Genomic DNA, 27,500 nt, shown 5'->3' with positions numbered 1-27,500 from the left:
ACAAGCAAAGGACCCAGGCGTATTCACGCAAATTCCGTCGTGCTCGCAAGGAGAACCTGAAAAAAAAAAAAAAGAAAAAATGAATACAAATTTATGTCAAACGTGTACGAATCTTATTGAAAATTTTCAACAATTTTTAAAAAATGTTTTTAACTTATTTAACGTTCTTTCTCTTCAACAAATTCTTTATCCTTTAACGAATTCAAAATATATAACATATGATCTAATAATTGTCACACTTTAAACATCTCGAAAACTATATATTTTCCTAATTTGTTTTCACCCAATCCTTATCTGATTTTTCATATTTTTGATATTTTCCATTGTATACACGTAAACACATACACATACACTATCAAAGGAATTTTTAATCAAAGTTGGTTCTCAGTGATTTTTTTTATCAACCAAATATAGTGTCATGCCGGTGGTGATTTTATAATGGAAAAAAAAAAAAAAAAAAAAAAAAAAGATTAATAATAAAAAATAATTTAACTAATAAAATTTGATATAAAAGAGAACATGACATTCACAAAGTTCCATTGGTCAGAACTTTTATTGAATTTTTATCATTCTGTATATTTATATATTCTCCGTAATTTATTCAAAAGATCATAATTACATGAAAAACAAAATTTCCTCAAAATATACACATATAACGTGAGAAAAATATATTCAATCCTTTATTCGACGGAATTGGGCCGCCTCCAAAAAATTCGCGTGCGGAGGCCGTGGTACGATAAGGTTCGCCGCGTTTGTATCCATAGAGGAGAGTCAAAGTAAAGTGAAAGTAGAGAATCGTCCGGCTAAACGACCTCTCTCGGGAAAGTTTTTTTCCCACGAATAGTAAAGATCGAAGGTGTTCTTTCGAAGGAAGGAAGGAAGGAAGGAAGGAAGGAAGGAAGGAAGGAAGGAAGGAAGGAAGGAAGGAAGGAAGGAAGGAAGGAAAGAAGCAAGGAAGGAATGAACGAACAAATAAACGAAAGGAAAGAAGAAGAAGAAGTAATAAAAAAAAAGAAGAAGGGAAGAGACGAAAAGGGCCTGATGATCGTTTTAGAAAGGGAACGTTGAAAGTCCTGAATGTCTCTTTTCCTTCGTCGAGAGAAACGAGAGATTGCTAATTAAAACTGTCGCGGAGGAATGGACGCGAGTCGCATAATAATTAATAGCGAAGGAGCGGCTCGCGGTAAGGTCCGTGTAAGGTCTCTTAAGGTCCGTGTAAAGCCGCAGGTGCGCAGCTCCTGTGGAACGACTCGCGATAGCACGGCTCTACCCCTTAATTGGCCAACTCGATGAAGTTTTTCGAACGGGTAGAACTAGCTCGTTCGAAAAAGAGAGAGAGAGAGAGAGAGAAAGAGAGAGAGAGAGAGAGAAAGAGAGAGAGAGAGAGAAAAAGAGAGAAATAGAGAGAGTTCCATTTCGCCAATGGAACCTCTTTTTCCGCTCGCTTACATGCTCGTGCTAATTGCAATAGGGTAATTACTTAAAGTCCCTTGCTCTACCACCTGTCCAAGATTTCAAAGATTCCTTTCTTCTTAAGAAGCATAACGAGAGTTGGACCTTATAGTACAAATAAACACATATACATATAGTTATATAAAGGTATAGATATAATACATTTCTCCATTGCGTTCCTTTAACCGGATTTCAAACTAACGAGTAAAATGTGGTAAGTTATAAAATCTTTCCTCTGTGTCTCGTCGATGGCCTCGTCTTGTATGGAAGAGACTAAAACAAAGACTTGAACTTCTCTACCGATATTTACCGATAGGAGAATTGAAAAAGAAAGGGACGGTTGGTATGCTCTCGTTTAAGAGGATAAAGTGATTAATGTTGAGAGACTAAAGGTAAGAGGAAAAAGTGAGGATTTATTCGGAAAGATCGTGTAAGGTTGATAATGCTATAAATGTATTTTCTTGTTTTTACGCTTCGAAGGGCACCGTATCGACGGCCTGAATCCGAAAGTGGAAGGTAAAGAAAGAAAGAGTGTGTGTGTGTGTGTGCGTGAAAGAGAGAGAGAGAGAGAGAGAGAAAGATAAAGAGAACAGTCGATCGAATAAATAAATGAGATATTTTGTAAAAGGTCAGAAATGGAGAGAAGTGGATCGATTTCTTTCTAAAGAGGTACCGCCGCGAGTCTCCAGTAATTCGCTGATGGTTTTTCCGGGCCCGCGTAATTGCCGTTGCTGACGTGCGAATGCATCTCTCGAGAGTTTGTCGACGAAGGTAAGAATGAGAAAGAGAGAAAGAAAGAAAGAAAAAAAGAAAGAGAGAGAGAGAGAGAGAGAGAGATATGGAAGAAAAGTCTTGCAACTTGGTTGCATCCCGAAGACTCTCTACAAGAAACGCATTGCTTCGCCGTGTTAGCGATCGAGCTACCTGGACTTGAGAGATGAACGAATCGTCCTCGCTGGAAGGTCGACTTTAGCTTGGTTGACCTAACCGTCTTTGGAAAAACTTTTTTGAAACGTGCACGTTAGGAAACCTGAACCGAAACGGTATGCGCTTATGTATACAAAGATATACGTATTGGTTTCGTTTAAACGAAATAATCTTATTTCCTATAAAAGATTTTTCAAATGATCAAAATGAACGAACAATCTAATAGATTGTTAATAAGAAAAAAAAAGAAAAAAAAAAAAAGAAATGTGCATCAACGTATGCAAATTACAAAGCCTAGTCCAATTCTAAAGAAATTCAAGAGAAATTAATGAATGTCATAAATTTGTAAATATTTAAAAAAGAAATAAAACAAAAAAAGAGAAAAATATAAACGGAAAAACGACAAAAATCATCTTAACTTGTTTTAACGCGATACATGCCTGTATAACAAAGAGAAAGTCATCCGATACTTTTATTCTTTCAGATTAAAAATAATCCAAGAGACATCCGAGCTTTATTAACTAATACGAAAGAAGGAAGGAATCAACGTAAGAGTGTCCGGGAGTAAAAGATTAGACGTTTTTCATGAGTGCTTTCCATCGGGGACAAGGTGTTTTTCAAAAAAGGAAGCAGGTAAAATGTTAAGGGCCCTATGGGCCTTATATGGAGTAACGTCGCCACCCAGTCAGGTATTCGTCGACATTGCCTTCTTCTCTCCGGTGTCGGCTTACCACTGTTGAGGCGGCAGCGTTGCCGAATTTCGCTTGCCAAATAACAATGGCTCTTTGTTTAGTCGGCAAGTAAAGTATGCTGAAGATCGAAAATCAACTTTGGTTGAGGTTGCGACAAAAAAAGGATTTCATTACGGGTCTTTTATGGATATACGACATAGCCCTGTTTTATAATATTATATCTTATCGTTATTGGTATATGTAGTTAGTATATATATATATATATATATATATATATATATATATATATATATATAATGCATGTATGAATCTATGTATTTACATATACGCATAAACATATATATTTAATTAACCTTTCCATAAGACAGTATGAATTAACTTATCACGAAAATTAAAAATTTTTTATAATAAAAGAATAAATACAATTATTCGTTTCTCACTCCTACTATAAAAGCATTTAGATTTCTCTAATCTTACACTAAGATTAATCGGTTAAAATTTGTTCTATTTACTAAAGAACCGTCGTAAAGTTTTAAACTACGCAAACACTTTATCTTATCTTTATTATTTTGAAGGGTAGGTATCTATCGTGTTTCTACCTGTTAAGCTAACGGATGTTAAGCGGAATATATTTCTTTTATCTACAAAATCGATATAATTATTATCCAAGTACACTTAACGAATCGATCGTTTGATATCAAGCACTTTAGTAATTGAACCTATGACTTTGATTAACAGTCGTTGATTATAGTATCATGAGGAGCTTTTTTTCTTTCAGTAATAATGACAATAATAAAAGAAAGAAGGAAAGAAGAAAATTAGAGATCTCAAAAACAGTATGCCCACTGGGCCGAGTGATCTCAAAAAGAAAAAAAAAGATAAAAAAAAAAAAAAGAAAAAAAGATCCAAAGCGAGACCGAACGTCTAATAATTATGCCCAGTGGCCATTAATAAACTAATCCTTGAGGGATTCTTAGTTGATGATCGAGAGCAGCAAGGAGTCACGGTCGCTTTATCGGAGGCCAGAATCTTCGAGTGCCAGAGGCAATGTTGGAAGACGAAGGACAGAGGGCAGAACGGAGAAGAGAGCTACAACTCAACATTTGTCTATATATGAATGTCAGGAAAGAAAGATGGGGAAACATTTTTTTTTCTTTTTTCTTCTTTTTCTTTCTTTTTTTGAAGAGAGGGAGAGGAGAATCTAAAGAGCTTCGTAACATTAATTACGATAGGATTCGAGGGGGTTAATAATTTAAAATAAGAGAACATTATTAATAATTATTAACGCGAATGGAATAATGGATTAATAAAAGAATATTGAATAAGATCAATAAAAATATCTTTGTAAGGTAACAATAAAATAGATAAAAAGAAAAAGAAAATAATTATCAGGAACTCCTGTCGAGTCTCCACTCGCGTTATGGTGCCAACAAAGTAAACCGAATGGTAAATGACATTGGTAGATGACATTATGAGATACCAAAGAAGATTTCGAGAAACACAAATGTTATTTATCTTATTCACATTACCAAGTAAATTTGTTTTTATCGAGTCTAGTCAAAATTTTGTATAAAATGTATCTATGGTATCTATATAAATTGAAAACAGTAATTAATGACTCGTAATATCGGAAGACTGAGGAGAAAAATTAAGGACAAGGATAAATGAGACAAGAAAGGGCGTCGACCAAACTCGTTGATGGTATTAAACGTCACCGTTTTGCAATTGGATGTTAGCTCGACTTAAAGATCGAATTCAAAGAGCATGAAGATAGAAAAAGATAAAGAGAGAGAGAGAGAGAGAGAGAGAGAGAGAGAGAGAGGATAAGAGAATGATCGATCGACGAAGCCGAAGAGATTCAAGCAATGGTTAAAAGGCTCTGTTCAATTACAAAATACATGGTTAAATAATATAAGCAATAAGTTAATCTATACGAATAGTAATAGTAATATCAATAATAATAATAATAATAATAATAATAATAATAATAATAATAATAATAATAATAATAATAATAATAATAATAAATAAATAAATAAATAAATATTCATTGAACTTCGTTCATATCTATCTAAATTAAATTCAGAGCCTTGAGGATAGACTTCTAGAAGACGTTTACTTAAAAAACTAAAAAATAAAAAAAAAAGAAAAAAAAAATTAAAGAAAAGAAAAAAAATTATACACGTTCACATAATTCAATACGTCGTGGACATCGATAATCGGTTGATTTACAATTCGCCTTAAAACATAGAAATGATAAATCATAGCATAAGAGCGACGTTATGAAGAGCCAAGAAGATGGATAATGATAGGAAGATAAAGAGAAAAAAAAAAAGAAAAGAAAAGAAAAAAAAATGAAATGGGGTAAGAGAAGAACGTGTCGTGTTGATCAAGCCCGAGGGGTAAGTTTCTCAACCCTTTTAGCTTTTTATCAATGTCAAGGAAGGCGCATTAGTCGAGACGTTAGAAGCATAATCTTCAGATAATTTGTTCCATGATGCGTCCTTATCAAGGTGTATATAATGGTACTCCCTCGAAGCGTAAGAAAATACCGTGGGCGACGAGAATGGTACGTCTTTAAAGTTAGAGAAAGAAATGAGGGAGAGAGAAAGAGAGAGATCCGGGAATAAGGAGAGAAAAGGGAGTGAATTCCCTTTGAGCGATGCCCACCTAATTACAAACCTCCTTCTCGAAGCACGACACACTGTATATGTAGGTAAGTACTGTTGTTTGATGCTGCGAGAAACGACTTTTCGTATGCGTGCTCGAGAAAGGAAAGAGGAGAAAAAGATAAAGGAAACAAAGAAAGAGTAAAAGATATATATATATATATTTGGATCTTACCAATCTCTCGGATCGTTTCTTCTTTTATAAGTGAAACGTAAAAAAAAAATAAAAACAGGACTCTCTCAATGGTTCCGATATACAGAGAGGCACGAAGGTTTTCTTTGAGATCACCAGATGTTACATTCGTTTCGTGATGCTGCTGAAACATTCTCGAACGCAAAAGCAATTTCTTTGATGATTGTCACCGTATTTATACACACATACGCACATATACAGACACGTACACGTATATCGTCTTCAATAGAAAAAAATAGAGTGTTCAAATAGATAGATAGAGAAAGAGAGAGAGAGAGAGAGAGAGAGAGAGAGAGAGATCGTTTAAATCCCTTACGTAAAGATCGCCATAGAATGTAGGATAGCATCGAGGTGTGTGGCCCCCATGGTGTACCGATTCTCCTTGGAACTATTAATTAACTCGCGACTACTGCCTGTCCGATGCTTAATTACGAAGTCATTACTTTCATAAGTAACGTAGGTGTATATATATATATATATATATATATATATATATATATATATATATGAGTCGAAAGGTATGTACCTACGTTTAATTTCTTTCCTCTTTCAGTTCAATCTTTTCTATTATTTTATCCTATAAATTGTAATATCTTAATCTTAATCTTATATATGATAAAACAAATATCATATATAAAAGTATTAATGAAGTAACGATAAATTCGTTGATTATTTAATATAAAACTAAATAATTATATCGAATAATATTATTATTTATTTAATGATAATTGTTTAGAAAATTTTCTCTAAGATTTATCAACGATTTTGTAAATCTTACGAAGATAAAAAAGATAAAGAATCTAAGATGAACCAAACACGACGATGAAAAGAGATCGGACCGAAGGGAAATTAATCGGGCGTAATCGACCGATCCCTGCCCGCCAATCTGCCCCGTGCGGATTTTCAATTTGCTCGGTCCATGGGGGCCTCCTTCTCTTCTTTCTCTCTATCTCTTTCTCTCTCTCTCTCTCTCTTTTTCTCTATTTCTCTCTCACTCTCTCGCACTGTACACTCACGATCGTGAACATTAATCCAACGATTTACTACACTGTTCTCGCTCCCCTATACTTTGACTCACCCTCCTCTACTCCGAAACGAGCTTCCTTGATTTAGCAAAGTACTCCTCTCGTATTTATCAAATTTTCATAAATTTTTATTTTTTTCCACTTTTTCCTTTATCCCATCTAAATAGACTACATTTTATTTATTATAAAAAAAATAATTTCAATAAAAAAGAAAAGAAAAGAGAGGGAAAAAAAAACAATCTTACACAAAACTACGATCGAATGGTAAGAATACATTAGTTTTTTTTGTTTTTGCTTTTCTTTTTTATTATCTTTCCTTTTGTTTTCACATTTGTTTCGAAAACAATTTTAAGAGATAATTAGAAGATTTGCGTATCATCGAACTTCTATGCGCTTTCTCTTTCTCTTTTCTTTCTTTTGTCCCTTTTAATTTCTTATTAAAAGAAAAAAAAAAAAAAAAAAAAAAAAAAGCTGACTTAACGAAAAATAATGATCTAATGACGGATAAGAATGAAAATTTATAATGACTTTTTCTTTCCTTGTCTTCTCTTTTATTCGATTATTAAGTTTCAACATGAATACGGATCTGATGAAAGAACGATGTCTTAATCAAAGGAAAAAGTATGGAATCGAGGCGAAGGACTCCTCGGTTCTTTGAATCTCTTTGATTATTCAGATTAAACATCATCGTATTCCGCCCACGTGGTCAAAATGAAGTTAACACGCGTAAATTGAAACGAACGTGTATATGGGCGAACACGCGTGTCGTGTCAAGAGAAACAATGAACGGGGCCGTCGACCTCCGTGTCTCATGCTAGGTAGAAGCTGCTTGGTAATCGCATTGGTATTCGATTAAAAACATCTTGAACTTAATGAAACAATTTCTATATTAAAGATCTCGATTGAACGTTGATTTTGATAAAAGAATATAATTAATTGATGATTCATTGATAAATGTTATAAATTTGGAATTTTCTTTTTTTTTTTGTTTCAAAATAAAACAATTTACACGAAACGATTTTAATCGATTGTTTACAATTTTAAAAACGATTTTAACTGTTATGTTTAATAATTTTCTCATTTTTATATCTTTCTATACATATATCAAACGATTAATACGAAACGTTTATATTTGATATATTATTATATTTTTTATACGTGACATTTAATATGAAAAATTTAAAACTTTATATTTTACATAATAATATCGACATTTTGTATGATAAAATTTTAATGTGAAACGTTTTTCTTTGAAATTTAAGAAAAAAAAAGAAACAAAGAGAAAAAGATTAAAAAAAAAAAACAAAAAAAAAAATATTCACTCGACCTGTCCATTAATAAAGGTTGAAGTAACGAAAGAACTCTTACGTAATCACTTTTAAAAAAGGAAAGTTCTTCTTCAAGAGAAGCAGACAGTTAATGAAGGCACCCCCCCTTAGAAATCGTTTACTAACGAGATCAATTGCATTCTGTCTTCGTGACGTTTCACGGTACGGAAGTAGGGACCGAATGAGATTTCTTAAATCGCACCAATCATTAATATCTATCCTTTGTAAGTCACGTCGCGTCGTAGAGAGACATCCATCATTACCTTCGGACCGGAATAGAAACTGATTATCTCTGGTAAGCGGCACTGAACGTTCATATATCAAATACAAATCTCAAAGCCGTCGAAAGTAAGAACGTCCGTCTGACAGAGTACAAAGTACGATTTGGAAAGGATATACTTCGTTCATTTTTACATCGTTATAGTTATACGAACATGAAATCGTAATAGCAATCGATTGGATTTAGCAATTAACACAAATAATAATTATCAAGAATTCTTTATCTCTATCCTTTCAAAATTAAGCTTTCATTTTCTTCTGAATTAATTTAATTACTTCATAAAATAATAATTGTACGGTGATAAAAATAAACAATTCGTATTTTAAATATAGATTCGTGAAGAAGTCTCATTCTTCGTTATATGACATTTGAAATATAAAAAAAAAATATAAATTTCTCTTACCTTGTTCGCACTCGTCGATATCTTCGGAACAATCGACACCCTTATAACCAGTAGCACAGGAACAAGTGAAGGAGCCATTGATAGGGCTAGTGTCACAATTTGCTCCCTCATGACAAGGATTCGACGTGCAGGCATCGTCGAGATGACATAAAAGACCTGTGGATGAGAATAAAATTAATTCTTTTCTCTTTTCTTTTTCTTTTTCTTTTTTTTTTTTTTTCTTTGCCATTAATTCTTCTACGCTTATACAAAGAAAATGGAAAGGTAAATGAACGAATATATGTAACTATATATATATATACATCTGTTACTATAGTACATAGAAGAATATAATAATAAAAAACTGACTAGACCTTTAGAGAAGGGAACCCAACTAATGTAAGACTTGGCACGTTTCTAGGGCAGTTGGCGTTCGAACAAGACACCAAAGACGGTGGTAACTGCCAAAGATGGACATCATTAAGGCCTGAAATGCGCTTTGCACGGAACGCAATCGGCGAATACGTAGATAGTTGTATATATACATATACAATATCTATGCTATGGAACGAGAAAGCACGAAGTATAGATATAGTAACAGTAACCAACCAACAACGAGGATCCCAGAAGAGTCGCGATCAAATCCCAGAGAGCCCCTTGAAACTCCATGAAACTTCGCGAAATCGTTGCATTCGTATTCAGTGAATTACTACTAGAAAAATGTCTGCGAACTTCATGTACTATAAAACTCGGCCTAATTACGACTCATTAGTCGTTGGAATTCCAATCGTTACCTTCTCTAGATTACTTGTTTATGATCAAATTTTCTTCTTTTTTCCTTTTTTTTCTCAAACAATATTCACATATACACTTACGTTTCGATTTTTAATAACATCGTCAAGTTTTATCGAATATTTGGAAAGGTTTCATTGTATTTTACATTAAGAACGTCCGAATGAAAATCTTCTGCACGTATATAAGACAAAAAGGAAACGTAAAAGAACAACTACATGTAACTATATAATCGCATATAAAAGAGAATATAATAAAAATGTCTCGTTGTTGGTTTCCGAATGAGACGAAGAAAAAAGATATCTTTATTTGGACATCGATGTCCGTAGAAAATCAATACGAAAAGCCGTTTCGGTCAGTCTCGAGAAAACTTGGCAAGTAGTAAGGACGGAAACTCGTTTGCAGTCGTCAAGGTCGATAACGACTCTGTAAGGCCGACTCTAGCCTCCGGAATCTTTAGATACCGATGGACCCCTTCTGCATTTGTTCTCTCTGTTTGTCTCTTTCTTCGTCTCGAAGGAACATCATCATCATCATTATCATCATCATTATCATCATTACCATCACATCTTCATCATCATCATTATCATCATCATCATCATCATCATCATCATCATCATCATCATCATCATCATCATCAACTACAACAACCATGGTGTTCATGCACGTGCAGCTGATGCACCTGCCAATGCTTCAGAGATGCGTAATGCTTGCTCGTTGCTGCTGACACCATTTGAGAGAGCCTTTTCTTTAGCCTCTTGTCTTTACCGTAAGCGGTGTAAAACTAATCATGTAAGTTGTTAAAGAATAAATCAGATTGCTCGAACTAAAAGGCCAACGTTTGTTTAACGTCTTACTATGACGTCTATAAATTAAATGTAACTCTCTAAACGTTCAATTAATTCCAAAACTTTCTCAGATCACTTAGGTTAATTTAAATCTTTTATTTACGTTAAATGATAATATCATCGTGCCAAGTTTATAACATTTATATTTTTATAACATGCCTAATCGTTTTATGATTATAATTGACAATATAAATAAATGTTACGTTTTCATTATCATTTTGACTTAAATTATAATACAAATAAATCATCATAGTTTTAAATGTAATAGATACATTGGCAAATGAATGTTAATTAAAAAAAAAAAAAAAAAAAAAAACAAATACTCCAATGTATCGATTACTTCGTTCATAATGGATTATAGCTAATTTATGATGACAATATAAATAATTATTGTTAATCAGTATTATCCTAATCAAATGAAAGTAGAAATAAATCATTCGATAATAATTTTAAATAAAAAAATTTTTACCTGTCTTTCCGTAAGTGCACTGACAATAGAAACTTCCGACACGATCGATGCAAGTCGCACCATTGAAACAGGCAGCGCCAGCACAATCATCGATGTTGACGCTGCAATCAGGTCCAGTCCAGCCATTGACACATATGCAAGAATAACTGCCGTGCGAATTCGTACAAGTTGCACCGTTGTGACAGACCGAAGGTCGCGTCGAACATTCGTCGACGTCTAACTCGCATTGCGTGCCAGTGAACGTTGGTGGACAAAGACACGAATATTCATTTACCCTGTCGATACATGTCGCGCCGTTCTGACAAAGATTTCCCGGACAATCGTCGATGTTCTCCTCGCAATGTTTACCGCGAAAACCTAAAAAAAAAAAAAAAAGAAATATCAATGTATTATTACTGTCTCTTTTTTCTTTTTCTTTTCTTTTTTTTTTCGCATGCAATTCGTCAACCACATTTCGTATTCGATTCTATGCACGTTTTGTATATGTAATATGTAAATATATTTTTTTACACATATGCATACGTATGAAATAAATATATATGTTTTATTTAAATGCATACATATTAAATAATACATATTTTTGTACATTAATGTATAAAATAATAGTAATAATGATAGACATATTAATTAACAAATAATTATTAATATATATTAATAAAAGTTTAAGACATACGTATTATAGATATTATATCATTAATAAATAATATAATATCAATCGATATTTATTTATTCAATATATTTCCATTTCATTTTTTCCTACAATAAAATATAATTAATCGAATGGATCCTTCGAACACCTTAACTCCTTAAATACTTTAGGACCAAACTAAGTAACCAATTGTTCCCTTCGTACAATTTTACATTACTCATATTCATAAGAACGTAAATATACACGGATGTAAACAATCGCGTAGCGAATTGTCGCTCGTTTACATCGGCACGCGTTTACGTTCCTCGAATGACTCTTTGATCGTTTGACCGTTTTTTGCGAAAATTTAACGTTTAATATTCTAGGGAGATGAGAAAAGGTAATTCGTTCTTCTATACTTTGTCGGCAGAGCGACGCGATTAGTTGAGGAACGTCGAAAGAAAGAAAATTGTTGGATGGTAGATCTCTCTCCGTGGAAACCTGTTTGCAATTTTATATAGATCGTATGCCAATAATCAGGAGGATGAGGAGGCCATTACTAGTTCCATACATCTTCTATCTTCTAACGCCTAAAGCATATTTTCTTACGCAGCTGATACGCCTCTAGAACTTTAGTTACACTCGAGTTGTTAGACGCGGAAACGAATCGCAAACTATCACTACTATTACTATACTTTCTATAGCATCACCAACACCAACTAAGTTGTTCCCTCTAATCTAAGATTGATACACGCTTTGATGAATGCAAAAACGAAATGGTTAACCGAAGAGACTGGTACCTACGATGCTTTTACAGATAAAGCGATTGCCTTCGATAACCGTGAAATCGTTCGATCGATGTAACAACGAGTATCTTCCGCTTCCGAATGAGCTCAGGGGAATAGGAACGAAAACGAATTCTAATCCGTGATGGTGTAATAAAATCCATCTAATGATTGATTATGTTCGTTAATAATTTATTTACTTTGGTACAAATGTAATTTACTTAGTGAAGCAAATTGAACGATTAAATGGAACGATTAATTGTTCTCTTTCGTATAAAAACAAACCTTATGATAATAACTTTTGAAATTTTCTATCATATTATATTCGTCATTTTAAAATAATAACAAGTACTTTTTTTATATCATTCACGCCTTTTACTTATGAATAATTTTATACGATCCTGCATACTCCAATTCGTTCGATTAGAAAAGTATCTCAAAAAAAAAAAAAAAAAAAAATAAAAAAAAAAAAAAAAGAAAAATCTAATGTATCGTACTATTAGGTTTTTTTTTGATTCTTAGATTCTTCTTCTCCTTCTTATTTCTTGGACAAAGCCAAATCAAATATTTAATCGTGGAAGATAATGGATTAGAGACGGAGTCGCGTGACCTTCCTCCTCGGTAAGCTACGAGTCGCATGCCTATTGTCACGCTTCCGTAGTTTTAGCTCTTTAAAGCATGAAGGCGGTTCGATGAACTTGAAAAAGTGAGGACGACGAAGTGCGAACTTCGTCACTTCGAGTGTTCGATATTTTTCTTGTCTTTTATAAGAACTTATACGAACCTATTTCGTTCCGCCATTCGTTCGTTACTTTTTTTCGTATTTTGATATAATAAAAAAAAAAAAAAAAAAAAAAAAAAAAAAAAAAAAAAAAAAAAAAAATATCGGACGGACATCGATAAACACTTTTATTTAATTCAAAAGTAAAATCTTTCGAAACATTTATATCTCTTTAATGTAAATTATTATCTTTCGCTGAGAAGTTATTATATCGCACGAGAATTACTTGAAATAATTACGATTTTCCTTTACTCTTGAATTTTTATAGTTTCAAAGAACTTAATTAAGCGTAAAAAAAAAAAAAAAATAAAAGGCTTCATTCCTGTACGTCGTATTCGAAATACTCCTTTTTTTCCTTCACTTACGACGGAATCTTGCCCTTCAAGGAAGAAGAAAAAAAAACAAAAAAACAAAAAAAAAAAAAAAAAAAAAAAAAAAGAAAAAAAAATTCTTTTTTTCTTCTATTCCCGAGAAATATTAGAAAGCAGACACGACACGTTCGACGTCGAACGGCTTCGAATCAGAATTTCGAACCAGAATTTTTAACCAGGTTTCTTTCCTCAAATTTCAAGAGAATCGCGGATTCCTTCCACATGATCGCACGCAACCGCAACGTCAGCTGCGTTACTCTTTACGGAAGCATCCGCTTTAGATTTTTATGCAAACAACGATTATTTAAAAAAAAAAAAAAAAAAAAAAGAAAAGAAAAAGAAAAAAAACAACAAGAGAAAAGAAAAGGAAAGAAAAGAAAAAAATGAAGACGAGACAAAAGGAAAAAAAGCAAGAAAAACAACAAAAAAAAAAAAAAAAAAAAAAAGAAGAGAAAAAGAAGGAATAAAGAAGAAAATACGATGGAATGAATTATAAGCTAGATGAGAATTTAATATTTTCTTTCCTTTGACTAAAAACTGGAAGCGATTCTATATATAATCTCTCTGAAAGGAGATTAGAAAGGTAGAGTACTTCACTTTTTGTTAATCTTTGAGCATTTTAGGATATTACGGAAAGAAAAACTGGAATTACGTGTCGGCGATATTAAGAAAATAAAAATTTTAAAAAGAGTTTGATGAAGAGAGAATGAGTGAGAGAGAGAGAGAAAGAGAGAGATAAATAGATAGATAGAGAGAGAGAGAGAGAAAGAGAGCTTGGTTCTTCATGCGAGACTAATCGATTCCCGTTAATATCGATACCATCAGCCGACACACAAAAGAGTTTCTCCTTTCTTCTTGAGAATCAAGTTCTCGCACATATTTACACGACGATTCGTGACGCACTCGTACTCGCCTTCTTTTATCGCTTCATCCTGGCCTACGTCTCACCCTCTTCGTTCGTTCGTTCTTTCTTTCTTTCTTTCTTTCTTTCTTTCCTTCCTTCCTTCTTTCTTTCTTTCTTTCTTTCTTTCTTTCATTCTTTCTTTCTTTTTTTCTTTCTTTTTTTTATTTAGTTCCCATCCACCTTTGCCAGCGAATTACCGTGTCTCGTTTATAACGAGTTCATTCTTGAGCTGACGCTATCTTCGTTTTATTTTTTTTTCCTTTTCTCTCTCTCTCTCTCTCTCTCTTTCTCTCTTTCATATCATCTAACTTTCTCTCTCTCCACTTTCAAGGAACATAAAAATTATCGGAAATAATAATCAGCACATTTTAACGAAATATTTCACACGAAAATCCCTTCTGTATATCATTAGCCAATAAAATTCTAGAAGAAGTTTTCTTGGGAACACGACGTAAAGGTTAAGAACTTGAGGATTCGTATGCAAATTTTATTTCGTGAATAGTGTTAAAAGAGGATAAGTCTTGCGAATAGACACGGAGAGTCGAGTAATATACGCGTTTTGCGTGCATGTGGACGTTGGTGTAAAAAGAGAAATATAAATGTCTCTTGCGAGGAGGACGCGTTCACTCCTCTTTTCATGAGGAAGGATTACAAGTATGTATAAGTGTATGCATGTAAATACGTTCAGTATATGCGTTTACGGGGAATAAGCGTTGTCCTTCAGTCCTTCTTCTTCACTACCTTCCCTTCCTCTAAAACCACCGCCTAAATGACTCTATCCTTTATTTTCATAAGGGGTCGAACTTCTCCTTTTTCCTGGAATATCGTCCACCCTATCTTGTACGAATTATATTCGTGAATACCTTGCTTACTTATGAATGAAAATTAAATTTTCTTTCTTTTTTCATCCCCCTCCCCCTTTTTCTCTCTCTCTCTCTCTCTCTCTCTCTCTCTATGTCTCTATCGCAAACGATGAATAAAAAATTGCGCAAAAGAAAAAGAAAAAAAAAAGAAGTAACTCGAATGACACTGGACGAGAAAAATGTTGACGTCGATCGTTGGAAAGCGCATTGAAAAACGGCGGAAGAGTTCGGGCACTTACGAATCGACCTAAATGAACTACCATAATTGCAATTGTCCTCACCCTAGATAGCAACGATCGGAGGCTGCAACTACGCTCAACCACGTTTCCATCTCTCTCTCTCTCTCTCTCTTTCTTTCTCTCTTTCTCTCTCTCTCTCTTTCTCTCTATGTGCCTGTTGCGTGTGGACCCTATTTTAACGAAGGATATGTATCCGTTACTTCATTACGAATCCAGGGCTGTAACCAGATACAGAGTGCCTTGATCTTTCATTAAAAGTTACAAGATCAATATTAAGATTTACGATTATTTTTTACAATATTACTTTTGGATATTATAAATTTCGATCGTTATAAAAGAAAGATTAGAAGTTACGGTTCATCTTCAAGAAAATTACAAAACATTTTCTTTTTTTCTTTTTTTTTTTTTTCCCATGCAATCCTTCGAAGTTAATAATGTTCGTAATTTATTGAAGATAGAGCTAAGAGGAATACCTACTTTTTTTCAGTTTGAACTTTTAACAAGTAATATCATACAGTCGCTTCGTTAACTCTGCAAATTAATGAAGTAAATACATACGGATTGGTGTGATGCCGAAGAACGAACTTTCACGATTCCAAATAGCAGTAAGACAGGATTCTCGAAAGAGGAATTTTAAGAATCTCGCGAAATCGTTGCAATTAGCCGGAGAGCTAACTCCACTCGAAATGATTTCATTCACCATTTAGAGGTTTAAGGAGAACCCAGAGAAGATCGACTCTTTCTATCCCTCTCTTTCCTGCTCTCTCACTCTCTTTTTCTTTTATTCTTTATCTGTCTCTTCTCTCTCTCTCTCTCTTTCTCTTTCTCTTTCTCTTTCTCTTTCTACAGCAGTTGGAAAGAAAGAAACAAAGCGGCATGCCGTTTGTCGAACGACCGCACCCCGAAGAAAACTAGTTACGAACCTGTCCAAATATTTCCTCGAGGGTCTTGTTCCCTCTTTCCTTGTCTCCCCCCTCTCGACACATTAAACCAGATTCTCTGTCTATCTACATCCCTCTCGAAGAATAAGATCGAATCGATATAGACGCACGGAAAAGTAACACAAGCGAACGAGGAAACCCTTTACTCTCTTCCGCAACACCATCATTGCGGCTTCCCTTTACCACGAGGATATCATTTTATTTGACCCTATGATCATTACTAGGAAGTAGTAGTTCCTATATCTTTCGATTACTCGCCGGAAATTTATTCTCGAGATCGCATTAATTTTCATCTATATATATATATATATATATATATATATATATACATATATATATATATATATATATATATATATATATATATACATTTTTCCTTTTTATTAAAATAATGCATTATTAATAAATCACAGTAATTATTTTTCTCAAAGGAATATTAAAAAAAAAAAAAACAAAAACAAAAAAAATATAAGGAAATAAAAAAAAGAAATCTGTTAATATTAGATAGATCAAAATCTTAATCGAATACTTGTTAGAAAAATTTTCTTCAATGAACAAGACTACATGTTAATACAATAAAAAGGAAGGAATACATATATCCGTAGTCATGTAACTATGTATGTGTGTGTGTACCGTGTTACCGTATGGTACACCCTGTTGTACCGTGTCTGCTCGTAGAGTTCACGACAGTAGCGTAACTGTTCTATCTCTTCCTCTCTCTCTTTCCTTCTCTATCGTAGTATACGTATCCTTTCCTAAAAAATCATTGCTCCGTAGGGAGCTTCACCCTAGGATAGTCTCTCTCTCTCTCTCTCTCTCTCTCTCTCTCTCTCTCTTTATCTATCTCTCTCTTTCTGTTGGCTTGATTCGGAGTGGCTCTATCCGGAGTGGCTCTCCCTTTCTCTCGATTTCGTTCTTTCTCTCTCTTACTCGAGAGCAGAGGGGCCGATCTTTTCCCGCTGGACCGAAGCTCCAAAGAGAGAGGAGAGAAAGAGAGAAAGAGAAAGATAGATAAAAAGAGAGAGAGAGAGAGAGAGAGAGACGCAGTGCCTCTCAGTCGGTCAGAGGTGTGGCAACGTCGCGAGAGCGGGTGTGCGTCTCACAGGGCCACGTGGTTGTGTGGTGGGGACTGTGGGAAAATTCTCATGCCGCCGACTACGCTTCGTTTGCGGTGCTCAACCAGCGGCTCCGTCGCGTACCACCGCGCACAGACTTCCTGCTTTCACGCTCCAAGAACGTTTCACCGTGTCTTCGTTCAAAGAAAAACGCTATGATTAAAGCGTTGCGGCCGAATCGCTTACGGCGACCAACACGCGCATCCTCTTTCCCTTATTCTTAGTTGTTTCAACTATCTTTATTTTTCTTTTTTCTTTTTTTTTTTTAATATATATATATATTTTTTAACGTTTATATTTATTAATAATTATCAGTTCGTTATCGTTGCAAAAGAATTTTGATTTGAAAATGATAAGAATGGTATAAATGTATAAAACAAAATAAAGACGAAGTTGAGAGACACTGTACCCACCGGACCCACCAAACGAAAAGGAAGGTTAACTACGGCCCGTGCCTCCCCACCAAAAACCGTAGAATGGGTACCGGGTGGTCACGAGCACGCTACAGGGGTCTCTCCCTCTCCATAGAAAAATTGTTTGTCCGCTGCCATAACTGTTCATATAGAAGAAAACGTTGTAATTATTCCTACCACGTGGTTGTAACGCGGACGAATGCATCCATACACCTGCCGATGATAACGCTTTGAGGGTACTTATGTATATATACCTATCTACCATATAGCGCGTACATAAATACATACATACATACCGGACAATGCTCGTTAAATGGAACCAGATAAAGAGCTCTTTCGTATTTGAGATAAGCAAGAAAGGGTTATTTTATTTTTTCTCGATGTATAAAGTTTCATCGTAAAATACTATTTTTACATATCCATTACATACGTATCTACACAATATATATATACATACACACATATATATATATATATATATATATATATATATAGATATAATAAATGTAACAAAAAAAGGAAAAGTATACTGCAAGACACATTCCATTAATTCGTTTTAATTGGCAAAAAGAATTGTGTTAAACATTGGCAAACGAGTTAGGTTAATTAACACGTTACTTTTACCAGCGATGACAGTGTAGAGCCATAATACAGAGATTACGCAAATAATTACGCGTTTGAAGCTTAATGAGTTAATAGTAATACAATTTCTAGACTTGATTAGTATCAAACTCGAAGAATAGTTTCACTTAACGAATTATATATATATATATATATCCCGATGAGAAGAGACATCCATCAGTGGTCAGTTTGAAAACGAGACAGTCGAACCATATAAATCGTGTTTCCTCTCCTTCTAAGGAGTAATTATTGCAATGTGATCTAACCTCGTTACGGAACGTTTAATGAACGCGTGCGCGCTCACTCGCGCGCCTTAGTGTGCCAAATGCGATATTTTAAAGTCATTATATTCTCTCTTTACGTTTGACATTTCAAACTGATCGTGACGTTACCAAACGGTAAGTGAATTTTCTATAGTCAATCGTACGTACGAATGTAGAAAGAAGGAAAGAGAGAGAGAGAGAGAGAGAGAGAGAGAGAGAGAGAGAGAGAGAGAGAGAGAGAAAGAGAGAGGGAGAGAATCAATAAAGTATATTTAGTGTCATCACACTTGTCACGTCATTCTTGGAATTGAACGAAAGATTATTCTTTATGAAGAAAAAGAAGAAGAAGCTAATCCGGTCGAAGAAAAGAAGACGATGGAAGGAAGTTTGGTGTGTTAATGGGGTTAAAGCGTCGTATAGACGGTTTCTCTTTGGTGGGCGATGATATCGGTGCAACATCGAGACGAGCACGCGAACGTGGCATAATTCTTGGACCGAATGGAAAGGACAGCCGGATGGACGGTTGCTATACGCGATTGGGAGTGGTCGCAAAGTGCTATGAAGAAGCAGAGACACTCGAGTAGAGTGTGTCTCTACTACATTTGCTTCTATATGTTACATAAATATACATATATTTTTAATGTATGTAGTTGTATGTGCTTATAGATATATCTTTAGTATATCTGTGTATGTGTATATGTGGATTGTCGTGCTTATAAGCTTTGCTCATATATTATATATATATATATATACACATATACACATACGCACGCATGCACTTTGAGTATATATATATGTAATGTTGATATGTCTGTGTATATATACGTGTATGTGGATCGTCGATGAGAGATCACATACGAGACTCATGCGAGTCGTTCTCTTCGGTCCAGCAACGGAAGAGCAAAAAGAGAGCGATAATGTTTTCTCTCTCTCTCTCTCTCTCTCTCTCTCTCTCTCTCTGTCTGTCTCTTTCTCTTTTTTTTCTTTTTCTCTTTCTTTCTTTCACTCTCCATATACATGAAGATTTATCTCGTCGGCTCTCGGTCTTCTAAACGCCTCATGTCTTCCTGTCCCTCTTTTTCGACGTCCATTTTCAGGAGCTTTAAAAGATGCACGTACTACTCGAAGAGGGAGCGAGCGATAAGCGTAATTTGAATGGATAATGGCTTCACCGAGAGGTGGGTCCAGCCTAATGATGAGTCCAGCGAGAAAGAGACAGAGAGAGAGAGAGAGTGAGAGAGAGAGAGAGACAGAGAAAGAGAAAAGATCTGAGCACTGAGATGGTGCGAACTTGGAACCTTAACATATTATATATACAATCTCTCTCTCTCTCTCTCTCTCTCTTTCTCTCTCTCTCTCTCTCTTTTTCTCTTTTTAAATACACCTTTAAACCGGAAGTGATAAAATGAGGAATGAGAAATCGAAACGATTGATCGTTTGTAATTTATCATCAAACTTCGAAATATATTTTCAAAGAGATAGATAGATAGATAGATAGATAAAGAGAGAGAGAGAGAGAGAGAAAGAGAGAGATAAAAGGAGATTCATTGTATTCAAGGAATTCGGACGTTGGACGATCTCGCACGAGGCTTTAATTCATGCGGTATGGATTTCGTGCGTCCCTTCTTCCTTCGAGCATGAATAATGCATACGGTTATTTCTTTCGGAGTACCCAATTTAAAGATATGCCTGGAAACGAACGCTCTTCATGGCCACAAAGCATCGTATCTCTGTCTCTTTCTTTTCTCTCTTTTAGTTTTTTCTTTTTCTTTTTCTTTTTCTTTTTCTTTTTTTTTTTTTTCTTATTCTCAAGTCGATTCCGGAAGAGAGGAGAGGATAAATCGAAGGACGCACCAGGACGATCCAAAGAAGCGATCGTAAGCACTTAAGAGCTTCGAAAAGAAGCACTCAAGGGAGTCATGGACTCGATGACCGAAAGCGAAACGAGTCTTCTACAAATAAGCAAGACGACGTTCCTTTCTCGACATCAGTGTAACTCTTGAGATTTTCAATTGCCTCATTAACATTTTTCTCTCTTGTAAATTCTCCACCCTCCTTTCTCTCAGCTCTCTCTCTCTCTTTCTCTCTTTCTCGCTCTCTCTCTTTTTCTCTCTCTCTTTTTCTCTCTCGCTCTCTCTCTTTTTCTCTCTCTCTTTTTCTCTCTCGCTCTCTCTCTTTTTCTCTCTCTCTTTCTCTCTCTCTCTTCAATAAACAACAATATTTATTTTATTTTGAAAATGAAACTAGCAACCCCGGTGATCTTGACGAGATAAAATAAAACAAAATTATATTTATATTCTTTCTTTTTCTTCTTGTTCTCTCGTTAAAAAATTATATAATTGGATGGAAGATTTAGGATCAACAGGTGAATCGTTCGTAATCAACAAGTGGTTGAACCGTATGAAAGAATGAAATATTATGTTCATTGTTATTACGTGAAATAAATTTTATTACGAAAGGATTCGTAACGACTGATACATCATGTAATGAGAAATGCATAATGCAATTATAATTTTAATTAAAAAAAAAAAAAAAAAAAAAAAATCGAAAAAATCAAGTCGGAGGAATGAGCCAGTGCTGAAAGCAACAGGTCCGTTTCGATCAACAGGTGTTTCTTTCTCACGAGAAAGAGAGAAAGAGAATAATACGATCAAGGAGGTATTGTGACCTAAGAAAAATGTTGATTATTTTGGGGGGATCAAAAAAGAGAACAAAAAAAAAAAAAAAAAAAAGAAAAGAAAGGAAAAAAGAAAAACAAAACACTTCTTTTTATATTCCTCAAACTTTGTTTAACATCTTAAAATTAAAAATACTTTCGATCACATGTATGACATAAGTAGTACGAGAAGGATACTTAAAAAAATTGTAAACAGACATATGGCCAACGAGAGTTTATTTTATCTTGCTAGAGGAGAGAAAAAAGAAAAAACAAAAAAAAAAAAAAAAGAAAAAAAAAAAGAAAATGTTTTTCGATCATCTAACTACGATGATCAGGGAATGAATAAGAGGCTCAACGAGATATCTTTTTCCTCATTCCTCCCTTCCTTCCTATCTCATCAAAGAGATGAAAGAATCGAACAATAAACGATAATCTTCCCTATCGATCGGATAGAGCGAACTTTAAGTTCCACAAACCCATCGTTCCGAGTAGAGGATATGCAAAAGAGATAGAGACAGGATACATAAAAGGAATATACGTTAACTATCGCTATTTTCTTGCTTGCGAGAAGGCACAAGATGGCTGGCTACCGATGGACCAGCGGAGTGTATCTTAACATATATATATATATACGTATGTATATGTACACACATATACAAGCATTATTAAGAGAAAGAGAGGAAGAAAGAAAGAAAGAAAGAAAGAAAGAAAGAAAGAAAGAAAGAAAGAGAGAGAAAGAGAGTGAGCGGCGTATGCTCGACAATGGAGCCGTCATGCGGCTACCATTCTTTACGGACAATCAGTGGGGTCCCCTTTCTCGGTGTACCCACCCGAGTCGCCCATGATGCCTGATGCCGCTTAAAAAAGGACAGTCGACTCCTTATTTATGATTTAGACGCCTCTCTTTCTCTCTCCCTTTTTCTCCTCTCTCTCTCTCTCTTTCATTCTCTCTCCCTTTCTTTCTCTGCATATCTCTGTTCTCTCTATGTATTGCCGCATGCTTCTTTCGAGAGCACAAGAGAGAAGGAGGAGGAACGAAGATAGTAGCCCTTATACTCGAGTAAGTAAGTATTATACATAGATGTCCCATCGAAAATTCAAGGGAAATTGACTGTACCTACAAGGTATATATTCTTCTCTTTCTAGAGAACCCTTCTTCTTCTCTAGAAGGTACCGAATACTACTGTCGCATTATTCATTGAATATTTCCTTGTTCGTTTATAAATCTTTGGACACGTTAACATTACGTGTGTCTCTTCGAAGTTACAAAACGAAGAACATTATAATCGAGACTTGTTCCTCATCTTTTTATCTCTTTCGTTTATTTTTCATTTCTGTGGTTAATCACATTTTTTTTTTTTTTTTTTTTTTTTAAATATACTTCAGTTCGTTTTTGTTAAACAAAATACAAAATATTGTGTCGTATAAATTAGACCGATTTTATTTTCTTGACGCGAATAAAATTAGATTTGCTAAGAGATCGACAACGGGAAAGATCGTGAACGTTTTCCAAGATGGATCGATCTATCCTGTCGCTCGAGGCGATTAGAAATAACTGCTATTGCAATTGTGAAAGTATTTTCTATCTCAAACCAACGTAAATCGATTGTCTTTAGAACGATCGGATTTCTTTTACCATTGGATATGATATCGTACTTTATATTACTCACATTATTACTATAAGTGTCAATTAATTATTTCCAAAAATATTATCAAAGAAAAACATTAGTTATTATTATTATTATTATTATTATTATTATTATTATTATTTTTATTATTATTAGTAATAATAGTATTATTATTACACACTTTAATTGGGAATTCAATCAGAAAAAGGTAATTATTTTTCAATATTAATAAAGAAAATATCAGTTATTATTATTATCATTATCATTATCATTATCATAATCATCATCATCAACATCATACGTTTCAACTGAGAATTTAACTAGAGAAATTTAATTATTTTTCAACTTCGATATCAGAAAAAGAACACATTCCACACGTCCTCGTACATAAAAGATGCAAAATTAAAAAATCGACAGCCTATATGGTATTGTCCTTTTCGATGACGGCATATCACATGGTTACGAGCGTATCGGTAAAAGCGGTAATATCGTGAAGAGGGATCTCTCGAAATCCCTCGATGAATCCAACGACTGTAGAAGAGAGCCTAACGCATAAGAAGGTGGAGGAGGAGGAGGAGGAGGAGGAGGGTAGACATATAACACAGGTAAGAAGAAGAAGAAGAAGAGGAGGAGGTGAAGGAGGAGGAGGAGGAGGAGGAGGAGGAGAAATAGAGGAAGAAAAAGATGAAGAGAGAAGGATGGAGGAGAAGAGTGCAGTATCACGGTTGCTTTATCTCGGCACTGAGAAGGCTGTAAAGGAGTTGAAGAGCACTTCGCGTACACGAATACGAGTAGAGGGTATTATGTGTGGAACAGAGCCACCTCCATCCACGCACCTCCCTCCTCCTTCTCCTTCTCCTTCTTTTCTTCATCCTTCTTTAACCGTCGGCTCTCTTTCCAAAGGAGTATATGAAGAGAGAAAGAGAGATATTGCTTGGTACATAAGACGGTGAGAGATCGCATGTGGTAAGAGAAAACCAGAAAGAGTGAAAGAAAGAAAGAAAGAGAAAGAAAGAAAGAGAAAGAAAGAAAGATCTCTCTCGAAAGAGAGAGAGAGAGAGAGAGACTCGTCCAGTAAGAGGGCGTGGGTGCGCCCTTCGTGATTTACATATGCGTATTCTATACTTTATTTACTGCGTCCATCATCCTCCATTTATCTGCTCGCGTGTGGGTCGTACTAAGAGAAGATACGAAGAAGAGTGGAAGAGGGAAATCTAGAGAGAGGAAAAGAAGAACGAAAAGCTCGAGAGTCTATCAGCCTCGGGTCGTTGAATTTGTAAGACTGATCTCTTAACTTGAGCCTTGAAAAAAACAAAAAGAAAGAGAGAGAGAGAAAGAGACAAAGAAAATAATATAAATAAATAAACGAACGAACGAACGAACGAACGAACGAACGGACGGACGAATGAAAAAGTTGTTTTTTTTTTTTTCCCCTTTTATAAATTTGTCTTAAAAACAAGAATGAATTCGTGATTTCGCACGAGTCCGCTTTCTTCTACGAGACGTAACATCGGAAGAGGGCAAAGTTGCGAGAGTAATCGATAGGATCGAAAGAAACTTGGACGATGGTACGAGCGTTCTTCGAGCAAATCATGGGAAGAGTATTCGTGAGAGCGACGCCGGACGTGAACGTTGGAAGAGTAAAGAGGTACTCGTGGATGATCTGTGCTGTTGCAGGGAGATCGGAGAAAGAGGTACGAAGAAGGGAAGGAAAGAAGAGAAAAAAAAAGAAAGAAAGAGAGATAGATAGAGAGAGAGAGAGAGAGAGATAGGGGGAGGAAGGTGGAGGAGGGGGAGGGGGATAGGGAGTTGCTAGAGAAACCAAGGAGGATGGATGAGAGAGAAACGCAGAGTTTCGGTTCGACATATCAGCCTGAGGTGGTCACGAGCCTTGGACGTCGAGTGAATGGCCACTAGTGGGTGGAACCCTTCCCTTCGTTTCATGTCTTGCCTTCCCCCACCCCTTTTCTTCGTCTCGATACCAAACGGATTCCATCTACATATACCTACTACTTCTCTTTCTACAAATTTCTAGAGAAATATATACCTTTGCTTTTAGTTGTATATACGTCTAATGTAATTTATTCAACGGCGAAATGATTCGATTGAAAAATTCTTTGTATTTGATTCTGTAATGAATGACTTATTTTCTTTCTCTTTTCTTTTTTCCTTTCTTTTTCGTTTATATATATATATATATATATATATATATATATATATATATATTTTCTTTTTTCTTTTTTTTTTTCAAAGGGACAATATTATATATTATATTACATATAATATATATTATAAGTAAATATATTAAAACAAGATAAGAGAGGAAATAAATGATAAATCGGTAGAATAAAAGCAAAAATCAATTATCAAATAATACAATTGAATAATTGATATTATTTATTTGTAGATGTATTTTACATCGCGTATAAACTGAAAATATTAATATATTGTTATTTTGTAAACGCATACAAATAATCGAGATCCCATTTAGTTTTCGAGAAAAAGAAAAAAAGGAAAAAAAAAGAAAGAAAAAGAGAAAGAATTATAATTGTCTATCATGGTCTTGCAATTAGTTAATACGTCGGAGTATATCACGAAGTAACATCGCGTGAATACATACAAGCAATGAATGTTCCTTATCCAACGGAGAATCGAGATTCAACGATGGCTCTCCTCTATCCTCGATGGCAAAGACGATCCTACGATCTGCTTTCTTGCCGATTTGCGCGTTGTTCGGAGTTTTCTGTTCATTAAAAGGAAAGTACAAGAAACGGAGTAAAGTAAAGGCCTCGGATGTAAGCGACTTACACGGAGATTCGAGAGGACAGATAATCGACCGAGACGAAATTCCAATTGAAAAGAGAACTATACTATACTACACAATAACGAACTATTATTACTTATTACTATTATAACTATGAATAAAAATAAAGATAAGAAGAAGAATGAGAAGAAAAAGGAAAAGATGGAATTTAAGATGGGACGAAACGAACGTCGATTTTTACGAAATATGGAATCGTCGTTCGCAATCTTGCTTAGCCAGTGGACTAAGTCGAATACACCCACGCAGGTTCGAAGGTCATGTAGGAATGTGCAAAAGGAAGGTTAAGGAGAGAGTAAGTTGAAGAGAGGAAAACAAGGAGGAGAAGGAAGAGGAGAAGAGAGAGTTGCATATAAAGATTCTCCTTCAACGCGTATGGCTCCACTACTCTTTTCTTCGCTCTCTCTCTCTCTCTCTCTCTCTCTCTCTCTCTTTCTTTTTCTCGTCAACGAAATCGCCGTGACTTGCAGGAACTCGCTTCAGAGATCGAACAAAAACTACTTTGTTCTAAGGTAAACCAAGGCGAGGGCACATATATGCGTTTCTTCGTGCTTGAAAGAGGTGTATCGAGACGAAGAGGGCGGAAAAAGAGAGAGAGAGAGAGAGAGAGAGAGAGAGAGAGAGAGAGAATGTTCTCCTCTTTTTCTCTTTCTCCCTGGACGAAGCAAAGAAAAAGCGCATCGAATCGGCCGCAAATTGTCTTCGACGTGGCCGCCTCCTTTCCTTTATGGCGCACCCTTTAATCCCCATTCGTTTCTGCGCGACGCCGAAGCGTTGAATTTATTTGCACAAAGCGAACGAGTCAGCCCATAGCTACGTTACCACATATATACGTCTCACGCATACATATACGAGAGATGAAGAGAAACATAGAAAACGTATTGGATGCGACGAATTCCAGAATTAATGACCTTGATTTTACGATATCCGACGGTTCGTTTTTTTTTCTCTTTTTTAAATAAATTTACATATATCTCGATTTAACGCTATCCATGTTATAGAAGAGACAAGATATTTCGTAAATTTGAAAGGTAATCTTTGAAATAATTATTTATAATAAAATGACGAATGATTTTTTAAACAACAATATATATATATATATATATATAATTATATATATATATATATATATGTATATATATATATGCATATATGTATATATTTTGTTTTTTTTTTCTTCTTTTTCAGAACATTAGGTTGAAATCTTTAACAAGTCTTAACTATTCCACATATTTACATTTCTAGAATTTATCCCAAAGAGAACCTTTCGAGTTCCAGTTTCGGAGTGTAGTATTTTAGCATGCAAGATTTATGGTAACGGAGTGAATACAGGAGGACACAGGAGGACACAGGAGGACGCTCGTGTATCCGATAACCCAATAGCCGAGCGGACTGTCGCCGCCTGCGGATT

General features: G+C 34.9%; 1 protein-coding gene across 2 annotated transcripts in view; it reads right to left on the bottom strand.

The window, feature by feature from the left end:
* Positions 1-27,500, bottom strand: part of N (neurogenic locus Notch protein) — a 190,834-nt gene that overhangs the window by 34,565 nt on the left and 128,769 nt on the right. For both annotated transcript variants that reach the window (XM_035878483.2, XM_035878485.2), the window contains 3 exons: positions 11,058-11,414; positions 8,970-9,125; positions 1-56 (listed from right to left, as the gene is read on the bottom strand). The exon at positions 1-56 is cut by the window's left edge and continues 127 nt beyond it. In XM_035878483.2, coding sequence (XP_035734376.1) covers positions 1-56; positions 8,970-9,125; positions 11,058-11,414 — 569 coding nt within the window. The remainder of the gene's footprint in view (positions 57-8,969; positions 9,126-11,057; positions 11,415-27,500) is intronic.

Source organism: Vespa mandarinia, chromosome 1 (genome assembly GCF_050613455.1).
Source record: "Vespa mandarinia isolate Hongniang chromosome 1, ASM5061345v1, whole genome shotgun sequence".
NCBI lineage: Eukaryota > Metazoa > Arthropoda > Insecta > Hymenoptera > Vespidae > Vespa > Vespa mandarinia.
Note: the sequence above shows the minus strand (reverse complement) of the source record. Positions and strands in the feature narration are given on the sequence as shown.